Here is a 22,392-nt window from a genome sequence, read left to right as displayed (position 1 = left end):
TTCAACCATACACACATCAGCCACCACAGCTAATGAAGTCAAATAGTGAAACCTTTAATAGTGTTTTGGACTGTGTGGAATAAATTGGTCCTGAACATCTCTAAAACTAAGAGCATTGCATTTGGTACAAATCATTCCATAAGTTCTAGACCTCCGCTGAATCTGGTAATGAATGGTGTGGCTGTTGAACAAGTTACGGAGACTAAATTACTTGTCGTTACCTTGGATTGTAAACTGTCATGGTCAAAAGTTTGAACACAACTACTACTTCCAGGGTTTTTCTTTATTTTTACTATTTTCTACATTATAGAATAATAGAGAAGACATCAAAACCATGAAATAACACATTGGGAATCATGTAGTAACGAAAAAAAGTGTTAAACAAATCAAAATATGTTTTATATTTGAGATTATTCAAAGTAGCCACCCATTGCCTTGATGACAGCTTTGCACACTACTGGCATTCTCTCACCCGGCTTCATGAGGTAGTCACCTGGAATGCATTTCAATTAACAGGTGTGCCTTGTTAAAAGTTAATTTGTGGAATGTTTCCTTCATAATGCGTTTGAGCCAGTCAGTTGTGACAAGGTACATTTACATTACATTTAAGTCATTTAGCAGACGCTCTTATCCAGAGCGACTTACAAATTGGTGCTTTCACCTTATGACATCCAGTGGAACAGCCACTTTACAATAGTGCATCTAGGTCTTTTAAGGGGGGAGGGGGTGAGAAGGATTACTTTATCCTATCCTAGGTATTCCTTGAAGAGGTGGGGTTTCAGGTGTCTCCGGAAGGTGGTGATTGACTCCGCTGTCCTGGCGTCGTGAGGGAGTTTGTTCCACCATTGGGGGCAAGAGCAGCGAACAGTTTTGACTGGGCTGAGCGGGAACTGTACTTCCTCAGTGGTAGGGAGGCGAGCAGGCCAGAGGTGGATGAACGCAGTGCCCTTGTTTGGGTGTAGGGCCTGATCAGAGCCTGGAGGTACTGAGGTGCCGTTCCCCTCACAGCTCCGTAGGCAAGCACCATGGTCTTGTAGCGGATGCGAGCTTCAACTGGAAGCCAGTGGAGAGAGCGGAGGAGCGGGGTGACGTGAGAGAACTTGGGAAGGTTGAACACCAGACGGGCTGCGGCGTTCTGGATGAGTTGTAGGGGTTTAATGGCACAGGCAGGGAGCCCAGCCAACAGCGAGTTGCAGTAATCCAGACGGGAGATGACAAGTGCCTGGATTAGGACCTGCGCCGCTTCCTGTGTGAGGCAGGGTCGTACTCTGCGGATGTTGTAGAGCATGAACCTACAGGAACGGGCCACCGCCTTGATGTTATTTGAGAACGACAGGGTGTTGTCCAGGATCACGCCAAGGTTCTTAGCGCTCTGGGACGAGGACACAATGGAGTTGTCAACCGTGATGGCGAGATCATGGAACGGGCAGTCCTTCCCGGGAGGAAGAGCAGCTCCGTCTTGCCGAGGTTCAGCTTGAGGTGATGATCCGTCATCCACACTGATATGTCTGCCAGACATGCAGAGATGCGATTCGCCACCTGGTCGTCAGAAGGGGGAAAGGAGAAGATTAATTGTGTGTCGTCTGCATAGCAATGATAGGAGAGACCATGTGAGGTTATGACAGAGCCAAGTGACTTGGTGTATAGCGAGAATAGGAGAGGGCCTAGAACAGAGCCCTGGGGACACCAGTGGTGAGAGCACGTGGTGAGGAGACGGATTCTCGCCACGCCACCTGGTAGGAGCGACCTGTCAGGTAGGACGCAATCCAAGCGTGGGCCGCGCCGGGAGATGCCCAACTCGGAGAGGGTGGAGAGGAGGATCTGATGGTTCACAGTATCGAAGGCAGCCGATAGGTCTAGAAGGATGAGAGCAGAGGAGAGAGAGTTAGCTTTAGCAGTGCGGAGCGCCTCCGTGATACAGAGAAGAGCAGTCTCAGTTGAATGACTAGTCTTGAAACCTGACTGATTTGGATCAAGAAGGTCATTCTGAGAGAGATAGCGGGAGAGCTGGCCAATGACGGCACGTTCAAGAGTTTTGGAGAGAAAGAAAGAAGGGATACTGGTCTGTAGTTGTTGACATCGGAGGGATCGAGTGTAGGTTTTTTCAGAAGGGGTGCAACTCTCGCTCTCTTGAAGACGGGAGGGACGTAGCCAGCGGTCAGGGATGAGTTGATGAGCGAGGTGAGGTAAGGGAGAAGGTCATCGGAGATGGTCTGGAGAAGAGAGGAGGGGATAGGGTCAAGCGGGCAGGTTGTTGGGCGGCCGGCCGTCACAAGACGCGAGATGTCATCTGGAGAGAGAGGGGAGAAAGAGCTCAGAGCACAGGGTAGGGCAGTGTGAGCAGAACCAGCGGTGTCGTTTGACTTAGCAAACGAGGATCGGATGTCGTCGACCTTCTTTTCAAAATGGTTGACGAAGTCATCTGCAGAGAGGGAGGAGGGGGGGAGGGGGAGGAGGATTCAAGAGGGAGGAGAAGGTGGCAAAGAGCTTCCTAGGGTTAGAGGCAGATGCTTGGAATTTAGAGTGGTAGAAAGTGGCTTTAGCAGCAGAGACAGAGGAGGAAAATGTAGAGAGGAGGGAGTGAAAGGATGCCAGGTCCGCAGGGAGGCGGGAGTTTTCCTCCATTTCCGCTCGGCTGCCCGGAGCCCTGTTCTGTGAGCTCGCAATGAGTCGTCGAGCCACGGAGCGGGGGAGGGGAGGACCGAGCCGGCCTGGAGGATAGGGGACATAGAGAGTCAAAGGATGCAGAAAGGGAGGAGAGGAGGGTTGAGGAGGCAGAATCAGGAGATAGGTTGGAGAAGGTTTGAGCAGAGGGAAGAGATGATAGGATGGAAGAGGAGAGAGTAGCGGGGGAGAGAGAGCGAAGGTTAGGACGGCGCGATACCATCCGAGTAGGGGCAGTGTGGGAAGTGTTGGATGAGAGTGAGAGGGAAAAGGATACAAGGTAGTGGTCGGAGACTTGGAGGGGAGTTGCAATGAGGTTAGTGGAGGAACAGCATCTAGTAAAGATGAGGTCGAGCGTATTGCCTGCCTTGTGAGTAGGGGGGGAAGGTGAGAGGGTGAGGTCAAAAGAGGAGAGGAGTGGCAAGAAGGAGGCAGAGAGGAATGAGTCAAAGGTAGACGTGGGGAGGTTAAAGTCGCCCAGAACTGTGACAGGTGAGCCGTCCTCAGGAAAGGAGCTTATCAAGGCATCAAGCTCATTGATGAACTCTCCGAGGGAACCTGGAGGGCGATAAATGATAAGGATGTTAAGCTTGAAAGGGCTGGTAACTGTGACAGCATGGAATTCAAAGGAGGCGATAGACAGATGGGTAAGGGGAGAAAGAGAGAATGACCACTTGGGAGAGAGGTAGGGGCGGTATACAGAAGATAACCCTATTTGGTAAATGTCCCAATTATGGCAAGAACAGCTCAAATAAGCAAAGAGAACCGACAGTCCATTTTTACTTCAAGACATGGTCAGTCAATCCGGAAAATTTCATCAAGTGCAGTCGCAAAACCATCCAGCGCTATGATGAAACTGGCTTTCATGAGGACCGCCACAGGAAAGGAAGACCCAGAGTTACCTCTGATGCACAGCACAAGTTCATTAGAGAGTTAACTGCAACTCTTCGATTATAATCACAGTATACATTCCCCCCCAAGCAAACACATCGATGGCCCTGAACAAACTTTATTTGACTCTATGTAAACTGGATTTTAACAAGGCTAATCTGAAAACAAGATTGAAAACAAGACTGTGCAACCAGGGCTGGTAATACCCTGGATCATTGTTATTCTAACTTCCGCGACGCATATAAGGCCCTCCCCCGCCCTCCTTTCGGAAAAGCTGACCACGACTCCATTTTGTTGCTTCCACTCTACAGACAGAAACTAAAACAAGAAGCTCCCACGCTCATGTCTGTTCAACGCTGGTCCGACCATTCTGATTCCACACTTCAAGACTGCTTCGATCACGTGGATTGGGATATGTTCCGCATTGCGTCCAACAACAACATTGATCAATACACTGATTCGGTGAGCGAGTTCATTAGAAAGATGTCGTACCCACAGCGTCTTTTAAAACATTCCCAAACCAGAAACCGTGGATTGATGGCAGCATTCGCTCGAAACTGAATGTGCAAACCACTGCTTTTAACCAGGGCAAGGTGACCGGAAACATGACCGAATACAAAGAGTGTAGCTATTCCCTCCGCAAGGCAATCAAACAAGCTAAGCGTCAGTATAGAGACAAAGTAGAGTTGCAATTCAACGGCTCAGACACAAGAGGTATGTGACAGGGTCTACAGTCAATCACGGATTACAAAAAGAAAACCAGTCCCATCGCGGACCAGGATGTCTTGCTCCCAGACAGACTAAACAACTTCTTTGCTCGCTTTGAGGACAATACAGTGCCACTGACATGGCCCGCTACCAAAACCTGAGGACTCTCCTTCACTGCAGCTGACGTGAGTAAAACATTTAAACGTGTTAACCCTCGCAAGGCTGCAGGCCCAGAAGGCATCCCCAGCCGAGTCCTCAGAGCATGCGCAGACCAGCTGGCTGGTGTGTTTACGGACATATTCAATCAATCCTTATCCCAGCCTGCTGTTCCCACAAGCTTCAAGAGGGCCACCATTGTTCCAAGAAAGCTAAGGTAACTGAGATAAACAACTACCGCCCAGTAGCAGTCACTTCCGTCATCATGAAGTGCTTTGAGAGACTTGTCAAGGACCATATCAACTCCAGCCTACCTGACACCCTAGACCCACTCCAATTTGCTTACCACCCCAATAGGTCCACAGACGACGCAATCGCAACCACACTGCACACTGCCCTAATGCAAGTGGCGCATTGATACTTTTTGCTTTTCATTGTAATCAGAGGGCTGATTATAAAAACTATACATACCAGTCTCTCATCTGGACAAGAAGAATACCTATGTGAGAATGCTGTTCATCGACCCTGGGTCTCGACCCTGCCCTTTGCAACTGGGTACTGGACTTCCTGACGGGCCGCCTCCAGGTGGTGAGGGTAGGTAACAACATCTCCACCCCGCTGATCCTCAACACTGGGGCCCCACAAGGGTGCGTTCAGAGCTCTCTCCTGTTCTCCCTGTTCACCCACGACTGCGTGGCCATGCACGCCTCCAACTCAATCATCAAGTTTGCGGATGACACAACAGTGGTTGGCTTGATTATCAACAACGACGAGACGGCCTACAGGGAGGAGGTGAGGGCCCTCGGAGGGTGGTGTCAGGAAAATAACCTCACACTCAACGTCAACAAAACAAAGGAGATGATCGTGGACTTCAGGAAACAGCAGAGGGAGCACCCGCCTATCCACATCGACGGGACAGTAGTGGAGAGGGTAGTAAGTTTTAAGTTCCTAGGCGTACACATCACGGACAAATTGAATTGGTCCACCCACACAGACAGCGTTGTGAAGAAGGCGCAGCAACCTTCCTCAGGAGGCTGAAGAAATTTGGCTTGTCACCAAAAGCACTCACAAACATCTACAGATGCACAATCGAGAGCATCCTGTCGGGCTGTATCAACGCCTGGTACGGCAACTGCTCCACCCACAACCATAAGGCTCTCCAGAGGGTAGTGAGGTCTGCACAACGCATCACCGGGGGCAAACAGCCTGCCCTCCATGACCCCTACAGCGCCCGATAGCACAGGAAGGCCATAAAGATCATCAAGGACAACAACCACCCGAGCCCCTGCCTGTTCACCCCACTATCATCCAGAAGGCGAGGTCAATACAGGTGCATCAAAGCAGGGACAGAGAGACTGAAAAACATCTTCTATCTTAAGGCCATCAGACTGTTAAACAGCCACCATTAACATTGAGTGGCTGCTGCCAACATACTGACTCCAGCTCACTTTAATAATAGAATTGATGGGAACTGTCAGAACTAGAAGCACAAGCATTTCGCTACACTCTCATTAACATCTGCTAACCATGTGTATGTGACAAATAAAATGTTATTTGATTTGATTTACTGTAGATTCAAAGGTTGTAAAGATGGGGAGAGGTCTGTCCATAAAAAAGAGATGCTCTACTTAGACACCACACTCCAAAAAGTCCTTCTGGCTCTAGTTTTGTCTAATCTTGATTCTTGTCCAGTCTGGTGGTCAAGTGCTGCAAGGAAAGACCTAGTTAAGTTGCAGCTGGCCCAGAACAGAGCAGCACGTCTTGCTTTTCATTGTAATCAGAGGGCTGATTATAAAAACTATACCTACCAGTCTCTCTTAGCTAAGAGTTGAGGAGAGTGACTGCATCACTTCTTTTCATAGGAAACAATGTGTTGAAAATCCCAAATTGTTTGCATAGTCAATTTACACACAGCTCTGACACACACTTTCTTTTCACAGTCCACAGATCCAGAACAAATTCAAGAAAGCATACAGTATTATATAGAGCAATTTTTGCATGGAACTGTTCCATCTCATATTGCTCAAATGAACAGCAAACCTGGTAAAAAAAGGAACATGTTATGCCTTCCCCTATTTGACCTAGGTAGTTTGTGTGTGCCTTTTTGCATTTGTTTTTTTACTTCATGCCGTTCTGTCCTTGAGCTGTTCTTGTCTATTAATGTTTTGTGTTATGTCATGTTTCATGATTTGTGACCCCAGGAAGAGTAGCTGCTGCTTTGCAACAGCTATGGGGAGCCTAATAAAATATCAAATAGTGTGGCAGTTGAAGGGAGAAGAATAACAAAACCAGCTGATATTCCCAATCAATTTGCAGATCTTTTTTACAAAGAATACTAATTTATTGAGAGAATGTACAGTAAACACAATTTTCAAACAAGCTATTCTCCAATGTTCGCAAATTGTTTGTAAATTGTTCAGTTATTCTGCACTCTGGCACAATCAGACGAGAGTACTCTGAAATCGGAGTAGATGGTCAGACTGAATTTACAAACGCACCCGAAAATGTGACTTGCATAGTTGAGTCTTTTGTTAGCTAGCTAGGTAAACAATGAACCATAATCCCATCTCATTATGTTACTACCCTGCATGAATCTGCAGGTATCTAACCAACCAGGTTCAATGTTAACTCACTAACATCAGGCTATAACTAGCCAAGCAAATGGCTCTGAGATACAAATAATAAGATCATCGTGCTTTTACACCTGCATTGTTTGCTGTTTGGGGTTTTAGGCTGGGTTTCTGTACAGCACTTTGAGATATCAGCTGATGTACGAAGGGCTATATAAATACATTTGATTTGATTTGATTTGATCATTCACACAATTGTAACTTGCTAACAGTATACTTTAACTTGAAATGAAAACAATTGTAAAAAATTATGAGCGTGTAATATCTGAAAATGTAGCTGGCAAGACCATCTTACCCATATACATCATGGTTGGATGCCCTGTCACAGATGCCATGGTTGCCCTTAGTTTGAAAATATAATCCGGAGACAGGTATTTTCTCCATCTCCTTAGCTTTGATACTTGAATTCCACTGATTTCAAAACTCGGTCCTCCAGAAAGTGGTGCGCAACACTTGTGCAGTTCTACTAAGCAATTTTTGTTTAAAAAAAATGAGTGTTAGACAGAATTACCTAGACATACTGACCAGCTCAAATGGACAGGAAGCATGCTATATGGCAGACCAATCCCAATTCATCGCTCGGCATGTCCAGCCCACACATTATCTCAGCCAATCATGGCTAGCGGGAAGGTTGCCGGCTTTTTCTGAGGCTAAACCATCTAGGCTCGTAATTTAACATTTTTATTTGTATTTTGGCATAGAAGTCTGGTAATAAGGCATATCAAAATGCACATGTTCCAGAAGGCATTTCTGCAAAAAAACACATTGATTAAAAAAAATGTTCAAATGGCTCTCATGTGAAGTAGTGATGTCATGTGTTGCCCCATTTTCTGGCCTACTTGCTTCCCGACTCATAGTGTTCATCGTTACAAGTGATCTGCGACATACAGTGCCTTGCAAAAGTATTCACAACCGTTCGCATTTTTAAAAAAACAGAATTGCATTACAATCTGGAAATTAATTGGATTTTAACCTTTATTTAACCAGGTAGGCTAGTTGAGAACAAGTTCTCATTTGCAACTGCGACCTGGCCAAGATAAAGCATAGCAGTGTGAACAGACAACACAGAGTTACACATGGAGTAAACAATTAACAAGTCAATAATACAGTAGAAGAAAGGAGAGTCTATATACATTGTGTGCAAAAGGCATGAGGAGGTAGGTAGGCGAATAATTACAATTTTGCAGATTAACACTGGAGTGATAAATGATCAGATGGTCATGTACAGGTAGAGATATTGGTGTGCAAAAGAGCAGAAAATAAAATAAATAAAAACAGTATGGGGATGAGGTAGGTAAAAATGGGTGGGCTATTTACCAATAGACTATGTACAGCGATGTTTGAAGTTGGTGAGGGAGATAAAAGTCTCCAACTTCAGCGATTTTTGCAATTCGTTCCAGTCACAGGCAGCAGAGAACTGGGATGAAAGGCGGCCAAATGAGGTGTTGGCTTTAGGGATGATCAGTGAGATACACCTGCTGGAGCGCGTGTTATGGGTGGGTGTTGCCATCGTGACATACACAAAATAGTCCAAATTGGTGATGTGAAATTAAAAAAGTGAAAAAGTGGTGCGTGCATACTGTATGTATTCAACCTCTTTGCTATGAAGACCCTAAATAAGATCTGGTGCAACCAATAACCTTAAAGTCACATAATTAGTTAAATATAGTCCACCTGTGTGCAATCTAAGTGTCACATGATCTGTCACATGATCTCAGTATATATTCACCTGTTCTGAAAGGCCCCAGAGTCTGCAACACCACTAAGCAAGGGGCACCACCAAGCAATCAGCACCACGAAGACCAAGGAGCCCTCCAAACAGGTCAGGGACAAAGTTGTGGAGAAGTACTGATCAGTGTTGGGTTAAAAAAAATATCCAAAACTTTGAACATCCCACGGAGAACCATTAAATCTATTTTTTTAAATGGAAAGAAAATGGCACCACAACAAACCTGTCAAGAGAGGGCCGCCCATCAAAACTCACGGACCAGGCAAGGAGGGAAATCATCAGAGAGGCAACAAAGAGACCAAAGATGACCCTGAAGGAGCTGCAAAGCTCCACAATGGAGATTAGAGTATCTGTCCATATGACCATAAGACCACTCCACAGAGCTGGGCTTTACGGAAGAGTGGCCAGAAAAAAGCCATTGCTGGGCCTTCCGGGTGGCGCAGTGGTCTAAGGCTGTGCCACCAGGGTTCGAGTCCAGGCTCTGTCGCAGCCGGCCACGACAGGGAGGCCTTATGGGGCGGCACACAATTTGCCCAGCATCGTCCGGGTTAGGGAGGGTTTGGCCGGCAGAGAAATCCTTTTCTCATCACGCACTAGCGACTCTTGTTCCTGACCAGGTCGCCAGTTGTACCTTGTTTCCTCCGACACATTGGTGAGGCTGACTTCCGGGTTGGATGGCCATTGTGTCAAGAAGCAGTGTGGCTTGGTTGGGTTGTGTTTCGGAGGACACATGGCTCTCGACCCTCGTCTCTCCGGAGTCCATACTGGAGTTGCATCGATGAGACAAGACTGTAACTACTACCAATTTGATACCACGAAATTGGGGAGAAAAAAGGGGTAAAAGCAACAAAAAAAGTAATTGCTTAAAAACAAATAAGCAAACACGTTTGGTGTTCGCCAAAAGGCATGTGGGAGACTCCCCAAACATATGGAAGAAAGTACTCTGGTCAGATGAGACAAGGAAAACGCTATGTCTGGCGGAAATCCAACACTTCTCATCACCCCGAGAACACCATCATGTTTTGAACTGAAGGAATGATGGACGGCGCTAAATACAGAGAAATTCTTGAGGGAAACCTGTTTCCGTCTTCCAGAGATTTGAGACTGGGATGGAGGTTCACCTTCCAGCAGGAAAATGACCCTAAGCATACTGCTAAAGCAACACTCAAGTGGTTTAAAGGGAAACATTTAAATGTCTTGGAATGGCCTAGTCAAAACCCAGACCTCAATACAATTGAGAATATGTGGTATGACTTAAAGATTGCTGTACACCAGCATTCAACTTGAAGGAGCTGGAGCAGTTTCTCCTTCAGGAATGGGCAAAAATCCCAGCGGCTAGATGTGCCAAGCTTATAGAGACATACCCCAAGAGACTTGCAGCTGTAATTGCTACAAAAGGTGGCTCTACAAAGTATGGACTTTGGGGGGTGGGGGGGTGGGGGGGGGAAACAATTATTTTTGTCTCATGTTGTGTAAATCAAATTATACAAACCCCCAAAATATATTTTAATTCCAGGTTGTAAGGCAACAAAATAGGAAAAATGCCAAGAATGGTGAATACTTTTGCAAGTTTCCTGAAACGGGTCACATGTACAGTATGTAGCTAGAGGGCTAAGCTGTGAACATTAGCAATGTCTTTCAAAAAGGAGACAACTCACAAATGCGGAAAAAATGCAATTTTATAAATTCTGACAATGACTGAATATGAAAGTCAGGAATCAGATTCTGAAGAGCTGCCCGCCCGACCTTGTATTCATTGAGAACCCTGAATCTGAGGACACCTTGCCCACTGACGAAGCCAGCCATTTCACCCCTCCTAGCCCTGCAGTTTGCTTTGATGAGTCTCAGTATGGAGTGCAAAGCTCCTTGCCATTTCCCTCTGAGGCAGAGTGCCGTTTCTGACAGAGGAGATGGTGGGAGACATAGTAGAGGAGACCAATCGCTACACCTACAGGAGAAGAGCTTCCTAGTTCTGCTGCGATGCCTTCGTCAACAATGCTGCTGCCAACCTAAATGACCCGTTACACAAAATAATTTATGTTCTTACCAACCTGACATCAGCATTTGGTCGGGTCTTTGTGCCATACCATGACTTACGCATTCAAATCAAATCAAATCAAATTGTATTTGTCACATACACATGGTTAGCAGATGTTAATGCGAGTGTAGCGAAATGCTTGTGCTTCTAGTTCCGACAATGCAGTGATAACCAACAAGTAATCTAACTAACAATTCCAAAACTACTGTCTTATACACAGTGTAAGGGGATAAAGAATATGTACATAAGGATATATGAATGAGTGATGGTACAGAGCAGCATACAGTAGATGGTATCGAGTACAGTATATACATATGAGATGAGAATGTAGACAAAGTAAACAAAGTGGCATAGTTAAAGTGGCTAGTGATACATGTATTACATAAGGATGCAGTCGATGATGTAGAGTACAGTATATACGTATGCATATGAGATGAATAATGTAGGGTAAGTAACATTATATAAGGTAGCATTGTTTAAAGTGGCTAGTGATATATTTACAACATTTCCCATCAATTCCCATTATTAAAGTGGCTGGAGTTGGGTCAGTGTCAATGACAGTGTGTTGGCAGCAGCCACTCAATGTTAGTGGTGGCTGTTTAACAGTCTGATGGCCTTGAGATAGAAGCTGTTTTTCAGTCTCTCGGTCCCAGCTTTGATGCACCTGTACTGACCTCGCCTTCTGGATGATAGCGGGGTGAACAGGCAGTGGTTCGGGTGGTTGATGTCCTTGATGATCTTTATGGCCTTCCTGTAACATCGGGTGGTGTAGGTGTCCTGGAGGGCAGGTAGTTTGCCCCCGGTGATGCGTTGTGCAGACCTCACTACCCTCTGGAGAGCCTTACGGTTGAGGGCGGAGCAGTTGCCGTACCAGGCGGTGATACAGCCCGCCAGGATGCTCTCGATTGTGCATCTGTAGAAGTTTGTGAGTGCTTTTGGTGACAAGCCGAATTTCTTCAGCCTCCTGAGGTTGAAGAGGCGAGTGGACCAATTCAGTTTGTCTGTGATGTGTATGCCGAGGAACACATCACCGAGGAACTTAATTGATGAGTCCCTGATGTTATGGAAGGGTAGGCTGGATTTCCGTCAATATATTCCCTCCAAAAGGCACAGGTTTGGGGTCAAGTTCTTTGTTATGTGCGACGTGAAGACAAAATTTGTCCAGGACATTATATAGTCTACACAGGGTCCACCCCTGACATCCATTTTTATGAGGGTCTTGGGGTGTCCGGGTCCACGGTGATGACCATGCTGGTGAGGGATTTTTTGTAATTGGAAGTACAGTTCACATACAGTTCCATTATATGCCTTTAGAGATGGGGGGTGGAAATGCAGTTGTTCAATCACTGCATGAATATTAAATATGGGTTATGCATATTCACAAGTTCTTGCAGGTTTTTTTCATCTAGTAAAAAAAGTTGTTGTTTAACCACCACTAATACTTCCATAAAATAGATGATAATTACATATAGGCCAATGTGTTTTCTTGCTGTGTTTTCATCCAGTAAAACAGTTAAGGAGTGTACGTTCAAACAATATGTTGCGAGCATACAAAGCCGGCTTCAATCATCAGCTTGAAAATGTCCAGCTCCAGTTATGATATTGGCAAATAATGTTCAAGACTTTGTGTGTGGTTTCTGAAAGTACAGAATAAAATATATATATCAATAAAACAATCAATAAAACAATGAAAGTAACATAACACTGCTATAAAAATAATAAATTGCATTGACAAAATCACAGATCATAAGTTCTATAATGTAATAAACAGTAACTGTTGCGCTCCACAAGGGGGAAGGGCAGAACAGAGCTATGCTAAACAGGCCAAATGAAAACAAACCATGGTCATAAGGTCAAGGTATCTTCAAAAGACAACAAGCAAACACTTCTAACGCAATTAGCATTGTTTTACAGAGCTAATAGAAGAATGTAGCTAGCTACATAAGCACAATTGGGTATAACACCATAAAGGTTAAGCAATAAGTACCTTGTGTGTCCGTGGTTATAAAGAATACACACAAATGTATTATGGTCCAAAGATAGTGAGCTACAGTAAAACGACATACAGAAACTAAAATAACGTATTAAGGTACTTACTTTCATAGAAACGCACACGTCCAAAGTTATCATCATGTAGTAAGGAAAACAACAATGAAGGCAATGTGGGGACCAGCCAGAAAATGTGAAACAGTTTGTGCAGGTCCTATTCTGACAATGGGGAAGTGCTTGGGGAAGTTTGTCCAGCTCAGTAAAGCCAAAAATTATAATTGTCTACAAAAGTGAAATGGCCTACTTTTATGAGGAGGCGGAACACACAATTCAAACTGTTGTTCGAAAATCATTTGAGATTGACAAGTTTAAAAGTTTAAAGCGCCTAGAATTTTTTTAAAAACTACTCAGAACTGCAATAAATACAGTATGCATGACTGATGGTGAATGCTGTATTTCTCTTGATTAGCTTATTTTTTTAACAACTAAATTAGACAATCAATGCTGTGTTATCTGATTGATGAGATGTTGATGAGCCGGGTCTTTATCTCCATTTGAGGTAGTAAAAACAAAATCAATGAAACTGTGTTGACTCCCACACTCGACTGCAATCTTCTCAATGTTTCAACAACTCTTGAGAATAAATGTGAGGAAATTAGAAAGCAATTCCACACTAAGTGGTCCTGTATATGAAACAATAATAAAGCCCCTTATTTCAAATCTAAATCACCTTTTAGGGTTTTGGTTTATTTAATGTTGTAGGCCTAGATATAAACTGACTTGCAGGACCAAAACACACTTATTTTACAATTAAATTGTCAAATGCAATTTGCCATGTTTATGCTGTATGCTTTACTGTAGGTATCGACATGATTGGAGTGTTGACTATACATAATATCTACACACAAAAGTGTCCTCGGTTGCAACACTCACTACCGGGTTTCCAAACTGCCTCTGGAAACAATGTCAGCAAAATAACTGTTTGTCTGGAGCTTCATGAAATGGGTTTCCATGTCAACCTGCCCGCTTGACCCTATCCCCTCCTCTCTTCTCCAGACCATTTCCGGAGACCTTCTCCCTTACCTCACCTCGCTCATCAACTCATCCCTGACCGCTGGCTACGTCCCTTCCGTCTTCAAGAGAGCGAGAGTTGCACCCCTTCTGAAAAAACCTACACTCGATCCCTCCGATGTCAACAACTACAGACCAGTATCCCTTCTTTCTTTTCTCTCCAAAACTCTTGAACGTGCCGTCCTTGGCCAGCTCTCCCGCTATCTCTCTCAGAATGACCTTCTTGATCCATATCAGTCAGGTTTCAAGACTAGTCATTCAACTGAGACTGCTCTTCTCTGTATCACGGAGGCGCTCCGCACTGCTAAAGCTAACTCTCTCTCCTCTGCTCTCATCCTTCTAGACCTATCGGCTGCCTTCGATACTGTGAACCATCAGATCCTCCTCTCCACCCTCTCCGAGTTGGGCATCTCCCGGCGCGGCCCACGCTTGGATTGCGTCCTACCTGACAGGTCGCTCCTACCAGGTGGCGTGGCGAGAATCCGTCTCCACACCACGTGCTCTCACCACTGGTGTCCCCCAGGGCTCTGTTCTAGGCCCTCTCCTATTCTCGCTATACACCAAGTCACTTGGCTCTGTCATAACCTCACATGGTCTCTCCTATCATTGCTATGCAGACGACACACAATTAATCTTCTCCTTTCCCCATTCTGATGACCAGGTGGCGAATCGCATCTCTGCATGTCTGGCAGACATATCAGTGTGGATGACGGATCACCACCTCAAGCTGAACCTCGGCAAGACGGAGCTGCTCTTCCTCCCGGGGAAGGACTGCCCGTTCCATGATCTCGCCATCACGGTTGACAACTCCATTGTGTCCTCCTCCCAGAGCGCTAAGAACCTTGGCGTGATCCTGGACAACACCCTGTCGTTCTCAACTAACATCAAGGCGGTGGCCCGTTCCTGTAGGTTAATGCTCTACAACATCCGCAGAGTACGACCCTGCCTCACACAGGAAGCGGCGCAGGTCCTAATCCAGGCACTTGTCATCTCCCGTCTGGATAACTGCAACTCGCTGTTGGCTGGGCTCCCTGCCTGTGCCATTAAACCCCTACAACTCATCCAGAACGCAGCAGCCCGTCTGGTGTTCAACCTTCCCAAGTTCTCTCACGTCACCCCGCTCCTCCGCTCTCTCCACTGGCTTCCAGTTGAAGCAAGACCATGGTGCTTGCCTACGGAGCTGTGAGGGGAACGGCACCTTAGTACCTCCAGGCTCTGATCAGGCCCTACACCCAAACAAGGGCACTGCGTTCATCCACCTCTGGCCTGCTCGCCTCCCTACCACTGAGGAAGTACAGTCCCCGCTCAGCCCAGTCAAAACTGTTCGCTGCTCTGGCCCCCCAATGGTGGAACAAACTCCCTCACGACGCCAGGACAGCGGAGTCAATCACCACCTTCTGGAGACACCTGAAACCCCACCTCTTTAAGGAATACCTAGGATAGGATAAAGTAATCCCTCTCACCCCCCTTAAAAGATTTAGATGCACTACTGTTCCACTGGATGTCATAAGGTGAATGCACCAATTTGTAAGTCGCTCTGGATAAGAGCGTCTGCTAAATGACTTAAATGTAAATGTAAATGTATATGTCAGAACAACTGCACACAAGCCTAAGATCACCATGCGCAATGCCAAGCGTTGGCTGGAGTGGTGTAAAGCTCGCCGCCGTTGGACTCTGGAGCAGTGGAAATGCATTCTCTGGAGTGATGAATCACGCTTCACCATCTGGCAGTCCGACGAACTAATCTGGGTTTGGAGGATGCCAGGAGAACGCTACCTGCCCGAACGCATAGTGCCAACTGTACATTTGGTGGAGGAGGAATAATGGTCTGGAGCTGTTTTCCATGGTTTGGTCTAGGCCCCTTAGTTCCAGTGAAGGGAAATCTTAACACAAACATCATACAATGACATTCTAGACGATTCTGTGCTTCCAATTTAGTGGAAACAGTTTGGTGAAGGCCCTTTCCTGTTTCAGCATGACAATTCCCCTGTGCACAAAGAGAGGTCCATACAGAAATGGTTTGTCAAGATCGGTGTGGAAGAACTTGACTGGCCTGCACAAAGCCCCTACCTCAACCCCATCAAACACCTCTGGGATGAATTGGACCTCCAACTGCGAGACAGGACTAACATCAGTATTCGACCTCACTAATGCTCGTGGCTGAATGGAAGCAAGTCCCCCCAGCAATGTTGCAACATCTGGTGGAAAGCCTTTCCAGAAGAGTGGAGGCTGTTATAGCAGGAAAGGGGGGACCAACTCTATATTAAAATGATTTTGTAATGAGATGATTTTGTAATGAGATGTTCGACAAGCAGGTGTCCACATGAGTATAATCAATTTACAGGCATTAGCTATTGAAAGTATTATTATATATTGTTTTAACCTAAATCAAAAACAGTTTTTTTAACAAAAATGCAACCGACATCAAAAAGCACTAATCGCTCAGCACTATTTAAAGAAGCTTAAGTAATAGCTAACGCCTGTAGATTGATTATACCCATGTGAGGAACATAAAATCAACACTCCAATCCTCCCGATACCTACTATGATCCAAATACTGGTATTTTTAAAACTGTTTTCAGCAATACTGTCCCTCTAACTTGAATTAGTATTATATTATTAATTAATACATATTAAACCTTTACTGTATAATACATCATGCTTTTTGAGGTCGGTTCCGTTTCTGTTCAGGTAAAAAACAAAAAACACGGTTTCAGATTTCAATGATGATACTTTTATCAAAATTATAAAAACAAATATTGAGAACATTCAATTGCCAAAACATTCCATTGTCTTTTTAAATGTGATAATAGAAAATAATTTTATTCCTTAGTAATCATAAACAAAAATAAATCAACAATTTGGTTAATCGCTCAGCAGTATTCCATAATGATGAAATTACCCTACACACAGCCATTTCATTGAGTGCGAGTATTCAGTTAATTGGTGTGGCAAATGTTTACATATCTCGGCAATTAGCTCAGCATGGACGCTAATATCAGTACAAGTACTCTCATAGTCCAATGTTCTCATTATTATGCAACCACCAGCAATGCAAACTGCACCAAAATATTTCCACAGAACAGAAGGAAAGAAAAACCGCGAGCGTAAGCATCTCTCCCTTGCTCTTTTCACTTCTCTCCCAAAGGCACCAGGTAAGATTAGACAAAACTAGATGAAGACCTTCATGGGGAGATTCCATTGATCTGACTAGTTTATCAGGAACGCCAGCGGTGACACATTTTTCCTTCACCCGTAATGTAGGGTCATAAAAGTCTAGCTCCCCATGCCAACACATGACATCTGTTGTTTATGCATCACTGGCTAATGCTAGCGACCAGGGGACAAGGGGTGAGACTAGTCCCGCAGCCATGAAATAGGTCTGCCAACCCAGCAGCAGCCAGATCTGTGCCTCTCTCCCTGTCTATCGTCTCACTCTCTCAGCCTCTGTCCCTCTCCCTCCCTCCACCCTGACAGTCTGTTCCTGTCATCCTCATCCAAAACTCCACAGCACTAATATGTAAATAGTGGCCAAAGGATCATATATCAGGCTTTGTGCATTGTAGAGTTGCCGCTTGATATTGCCTTGTCAGCTGCCCGCTGCAAGCTCTTATTGTTTTTGGAAATGGTCTTCTTCTTGAGTGTCAGTGCTCTAAACTCTTAGAATTAGTGGTAACTCGAGAAACCCTGGAGATCTTCAAGTAACCCCTGGGGTTCCTCAAGTAACCATTGCTAGTCAATGATTCATATTTGCACCTTCTGTTAGTTGAGGGGTTCTTTAAATGGTTCAAAGAAGCAACGGGTTCCTGGAGGAACCCTGGAGTGGAGACGTGGCTTAGTGGGGGCATGGCTTTAAGATATACTGTATTTTTGTTGTTGAGTTTTTGTTCTGTTGTATTGTCATCACATGTTACGGTTGAAAACAGACAGTTTTGTAGCTTCAATGATGCTATCAGAGGTGTTGGAGTTCCTCAAGAGCCTATGCAAATCCTAAAGTTGTAATAGTTACCACTTTCTTACTGAATTATATTAGAATATGTAATATGCATAAATAGTCAAAGAAAATGTTCATGGGCAGAGTACAAACTGCCTAATGAAGACCTAAGGGTCGAAACGTTGTTATAAATAAATATCACCTGGGAGCATGAGCAGCAGTGTCACGACTTCTGCCAAAGTTCCAAAGGCTGGGCCTAATATATGAGAGTTTTGTAGTGATTCCTATGTCGGTGATGAAAATAATATTTGTTGGTCTGTGGTGTGTAATGAGGAACAACCAGATGCTGCACTTGACACATTTATGAAATTGCATATTCCAGTTACTAATAAGCATGCACCTATTAAGAAATTACTGTAAAAAAAAATATTCAATAAAATAATCCCTGTGGATTTATGAGGAATTGAAAAATGGTATGGTTGAGAGGGACAAGGCCAAAGGAATAGCAAATAAGTCTGGCTGCACAACAGATTGACAAACATACTGCAAATTGAGAAATCATGTGACTAAACTGAATAAAATAAGAAGAAACTATACTACAACAAAGATAAATGATAGAAAGAATGATAGTAATTGTTGGAACAACTTAAATTATATTAAACCTCTTTGGGATAGGAGGCAGCATTGGGAAGTTTGGATGAAAAGCGTGCCCAGAGTAAACTGCCTTTTACTCAGGCCCAGAAGCTAGAATATGCACATAAATATAATTAGTAGATTTGGATAGAAAACACTCAAAAGTTTCCAAAACTGTTAAAATAATGTCTGTGAGTATAACAGCACTCATATGGCAGACGAAAACCTGAGAAAAATCCAACCAGGAAGTGGGAATTCTGAGGTTTGTAGTTTTCAAGTGAATGCCTATCGAATATCCAGTGTCCAGTCGATGTCAACAGTCTTTAGGAGTTGTTTCAGGCTTCTATTGTGAAAGGGGAGAGAATAAGACCACTCAGAGTAAGTGGCTTAGCTGAAAGCCATGAGTTGTTTATCACGCGTGGCCGTGAGTGCGAGCTCCGTTCCCTTTCCTTTCTAATGAAAGCAGTATTGTCCGGTTGTAACATTATTGAATATTTATGATAAAAACACCCTAAGGATTGATTAGAAACATCGTTTGACATGTGGAACCCCCTTCCCAGAGAGGTTATGGGGAAAAATGCAAACTTACAAAACCCACAGATATTGCCAACTACGTATTTTAGTTATTTGTTCATTGGCAAGATTAGCAAATGTAGGCATGACATGCCAGCAACAAACACTGACGCTACACATCCAAGTATAACTGACCAAATTATGAAAGACACAAGCACTGTGAGTTTGAATTCCGTAAAGTGAGTGTGGAAGAGGGGAAAAAATTGTTGTCTATCAACAATGACAAGCCACCAGCGTCAGACAACTTGGCTGGAAAATGACGGATGACATTGCCACTCCTATTTGCCATATCTTCAATCTAAGCCTACAAGAAAGTGTCTGCCCTCAGGCCTGTAGGGAAGCAGAAGTAATTCCACCACCCAAGAATGGTAAATCCCCTTTACTGGCTCAAATAGCCGACCAATCAACCTGTTACCAACCATCTCTTCAAGAACAGACTATGGGTGGCATAAAGTACTAAGTAAAGCCATGGCTACATGGAACTCTAATTCCCCATCAGGTAACTGATGCAAGCAGTCAAATCAGACAAACACTGACGCTACACATCCAAGTATAACTGACCAAATTATGAAAGACACAAGCACTGTGAGTTTGAATTCCGTAAAGTGAGTGTGGAAGAGGGGAAAAAATTGTTGTCTATCAACAATGACAAGCCACCAGCGTCAGACAACTTGGCTGGAAAATGACGGATGACATTGCCACTCCTATTTGCCATATCTTCAATCTAAGCCTACAAGAAAGTGTCTGCCCTCAGGCCTGTAGGGAAGCAGAAGTAATTCCACCACCCAAGAATGGTAAATCCCCTTTACTGGCTCAAATAGCCGACCAATCAACCTGTTACCAACCATCTCTTCAAGAACAGACTATGGGTGGCATAAAGTACTACGTAAAGCCATGGCTACATGGAACTCTAATTCCCCATCAGGTAACTGATGCAAGCAGTCAAATCAGATTTTTTTTTAATGGATAAAAATTCACCTTTATGGAACAGCGGGGACTGTGAAGAGAGAGACAGACACACACACATACACTAGAACACACACTCACAATGTAATATTGCTGTATTATACATTTTGTATTGTATATAACATTATTACACCACTTTATGATGTACTGTTTTATATTTTCTTTCATGTGTGATGTAAGTGCCTTAATGTGTTTGGACCGCAGGGAGAACAGCTGCTACCTTGCCAGCAGCTAATGGGGATCCCTAATAAATATAAAGGCAAACGCAACGCATTGCGCCAATAGGGTTAACCCACTTGATGGGTATTGTAACATTGTATAGTGTGTATCGCCCGTGGTTCGACTACTCAGCCCCCTCATACGTACGGCCTTTGCGTTATGATGGCCTCTCGGCTGCCATCCCACTTCTGACACCAACGTAGCAAACAAGAGGGGCAGGGAAGTGAACCTGGGTCACTGCTGTAATTGGCAAGCACCCTACGCATTGCACCAAGAGAGTTTTCCCACATGGTTGGAATTGTAACATGGTTCATATAGCCAGACTCGTTACAATACATTGGTGATGTAATGATGATGATTAGTTCAGCATCTGTTACCAACAGTTTACCTAAAATATTCTGGATAATCTTACAACCACTAGTCAGAGCTTGGGTAACCTACATCTTACAAATGAAATTAGTTTTACCAAACATTCTCATGATTCCACGCCCAATAAAATATTTCTGCAATTCACTGATAAATAAAACAATGAGCTATCAATTAACAAACACATAGAGAAAATAAGTATACATTACCTCGAAATAAGAAGGCTTTGCTATTTTTGTGAAGCCCTGCCACTTGGGTAATTCCAAATGTTGCATTTGCGAAGTCAAATTCATTGATGATATCAATCTGGTAATCGGGATCTATTCCAAAACCGAAAACTGTAGGGGGGAAATATTATTTAGCCATTGTCACACATTGGGTGCACAGTTACTATCACACATCCTCCCACCTACACGATGTGTATAACGTACAAGGCACTTCTTTAATAATTGAGTTTGAGCATCAAACTTCCGCCTCTGCGTGATATACAATGAACTGCAACACAGTCAAATACATGAGAATTGAATTCATGCGATTTCAAAGCACCTTCACCTCGGTACAGTGGCAATCACATCAGAGACAAAGCGCGTAAATCGCATGGCACTAGACATCATATACCGTATAATGGCAGATGACTTTAAATGAAAGTCTATATAATACAAATATTGGACTTATTGTTGCGCGGGAACAAATTGACTGCTGCATCGACCTGTGTGACACCTGTCATTTGTTTAGGGACTTATGCGCGTTCTACAGATATGGTCTGACAACAACATACCCTACGTTTTAGGAGATGATAACTATGCTATTATTCTGTACTATAAAACTAATTCCAAAAATATGATTTATAAATGAGGGGAAATTGATACAATTTTTTTTATTCATAATTTTAAAAATCTACAAGGGACAAACGAACAAAAAGCCGATAGAGGTGCTTATCGGGCTATGGAGAAGGAGACAAACAACTAGGCTGACAGAGCTGATAATGATACCTAAAACAATAGGTAAACTAACTGCACATGTTCCCGTGTGACACCTACCTGGTTTCGCAATGAGTACTACGGATAACAAAGCCACGTAAATATCCATGTGTGTGAAGTTGCACTGTACAGTTTCCTTCGCTGGCAAAACACTTGCTCGAGTCTGTCTCGCAAACTGTGCTCATCTCACTGGTGCTGGGTGCAGTGGCTCGGAGCGTTCCACATCATGGAAATAGGGGTTCTGTCGGTGAGCACGTAAATTCTCTTGAATTTACTCTAAATACTATTGCCATCCATTCAATAAGTGATATTATTCACAAAGCTGGAATAAATCCGCATTAGCCATCCTTCTGAATTGAAATTAATCTATAGACGATATTTTTGCACAGCGAAATTAATCTTAATTCTCCCCTTCAGAAACTATAGACACGTCCAATTCTGGAGTGAAAGGTTTTTGAAGAAAGTCAACTGGGGGACCTGTAATAAGAGTTGGGATTCTAACAAGTAGGCTATATGTAATCACATAACACATGAATCATCATCTCTTACATAGCCTTTGCTATTTTTTGCAGATAATCAGATGCAGCATTTTGCACAACAGAATAGGCCTATGATAATAAACCTAAAATGAATTGAATCAACCGGATTTCTTTAACCAGCTCATAGTCAGGTCCTTATGTATGTCTTTTATTCGGGACTTCACGCTGTTAAACAGCATTTCAACCATAAATCCCGACATGTTTCCATCTCCTTTATCTTCTCCCTTCCCTCTAACTTGATCAATCTCTCTCACCCCTAGGATACTGAGGGCTTTTTATAGGCACGGGTACTCCAACCTACCTTCC

At 44.0% G+C, this 22,392-nt stretch overlaps 1 protein-coding gene across 1 annotated transcript in view; it reads right to left on the bottom strand.

Moving 5' to 3' along the window:
• The window catches only part of LOC115113446 (protein kinase C-binding protein NELL1), a 481,860-nt gene extending 460,143 nt beyond the window's left edge, over nucleotides 1–21,717 (bottom strand). The window contains exons 1-2 of the mRNA XM_029641098.2: nucleotides 21,608–21,717; nucleotides 20,777–20,905 (exon numbers count right to left, since the gene is read on the bottom strand). Of these exons, the coding sequence (XP_029496958.1) occupies nucleotides 20,777–20,905; nucleotides 21,608–21,656 (178 nt within the window). The 5' untranslated portion in view covers nucleotides 21,657–21,717. The remainder of the gene's footprint in view (nucleotides 1–20,776; nucleotides 20,906–21,607) is intronic.
• Nucleotides 21,718–22,392: the final 675 nt, after the last annotated feature.

This window comes from Oncorhynchus nerka, linkage group LG28 (genome assembly GCF_034236695.1).
Source record: "Oncorhynchus nerka isolate Pitt River linkage group LG28, Oner_Uvic_2.0, whole genome shotgun sequence".
In the NCBI taxonomy this organism is placed as follows: domain Eukaryota; kingdom Metazoa; phylum Chordata; class Actinopteri; order Salmoniformes; family Salmonidae; genus Oncorhynchus; species Oncorhynchus nerka.
Note: the sequence above shows the minus strand (reverse complement) of the source record. Positions and strands in the feature narration are given on the sequence as shown.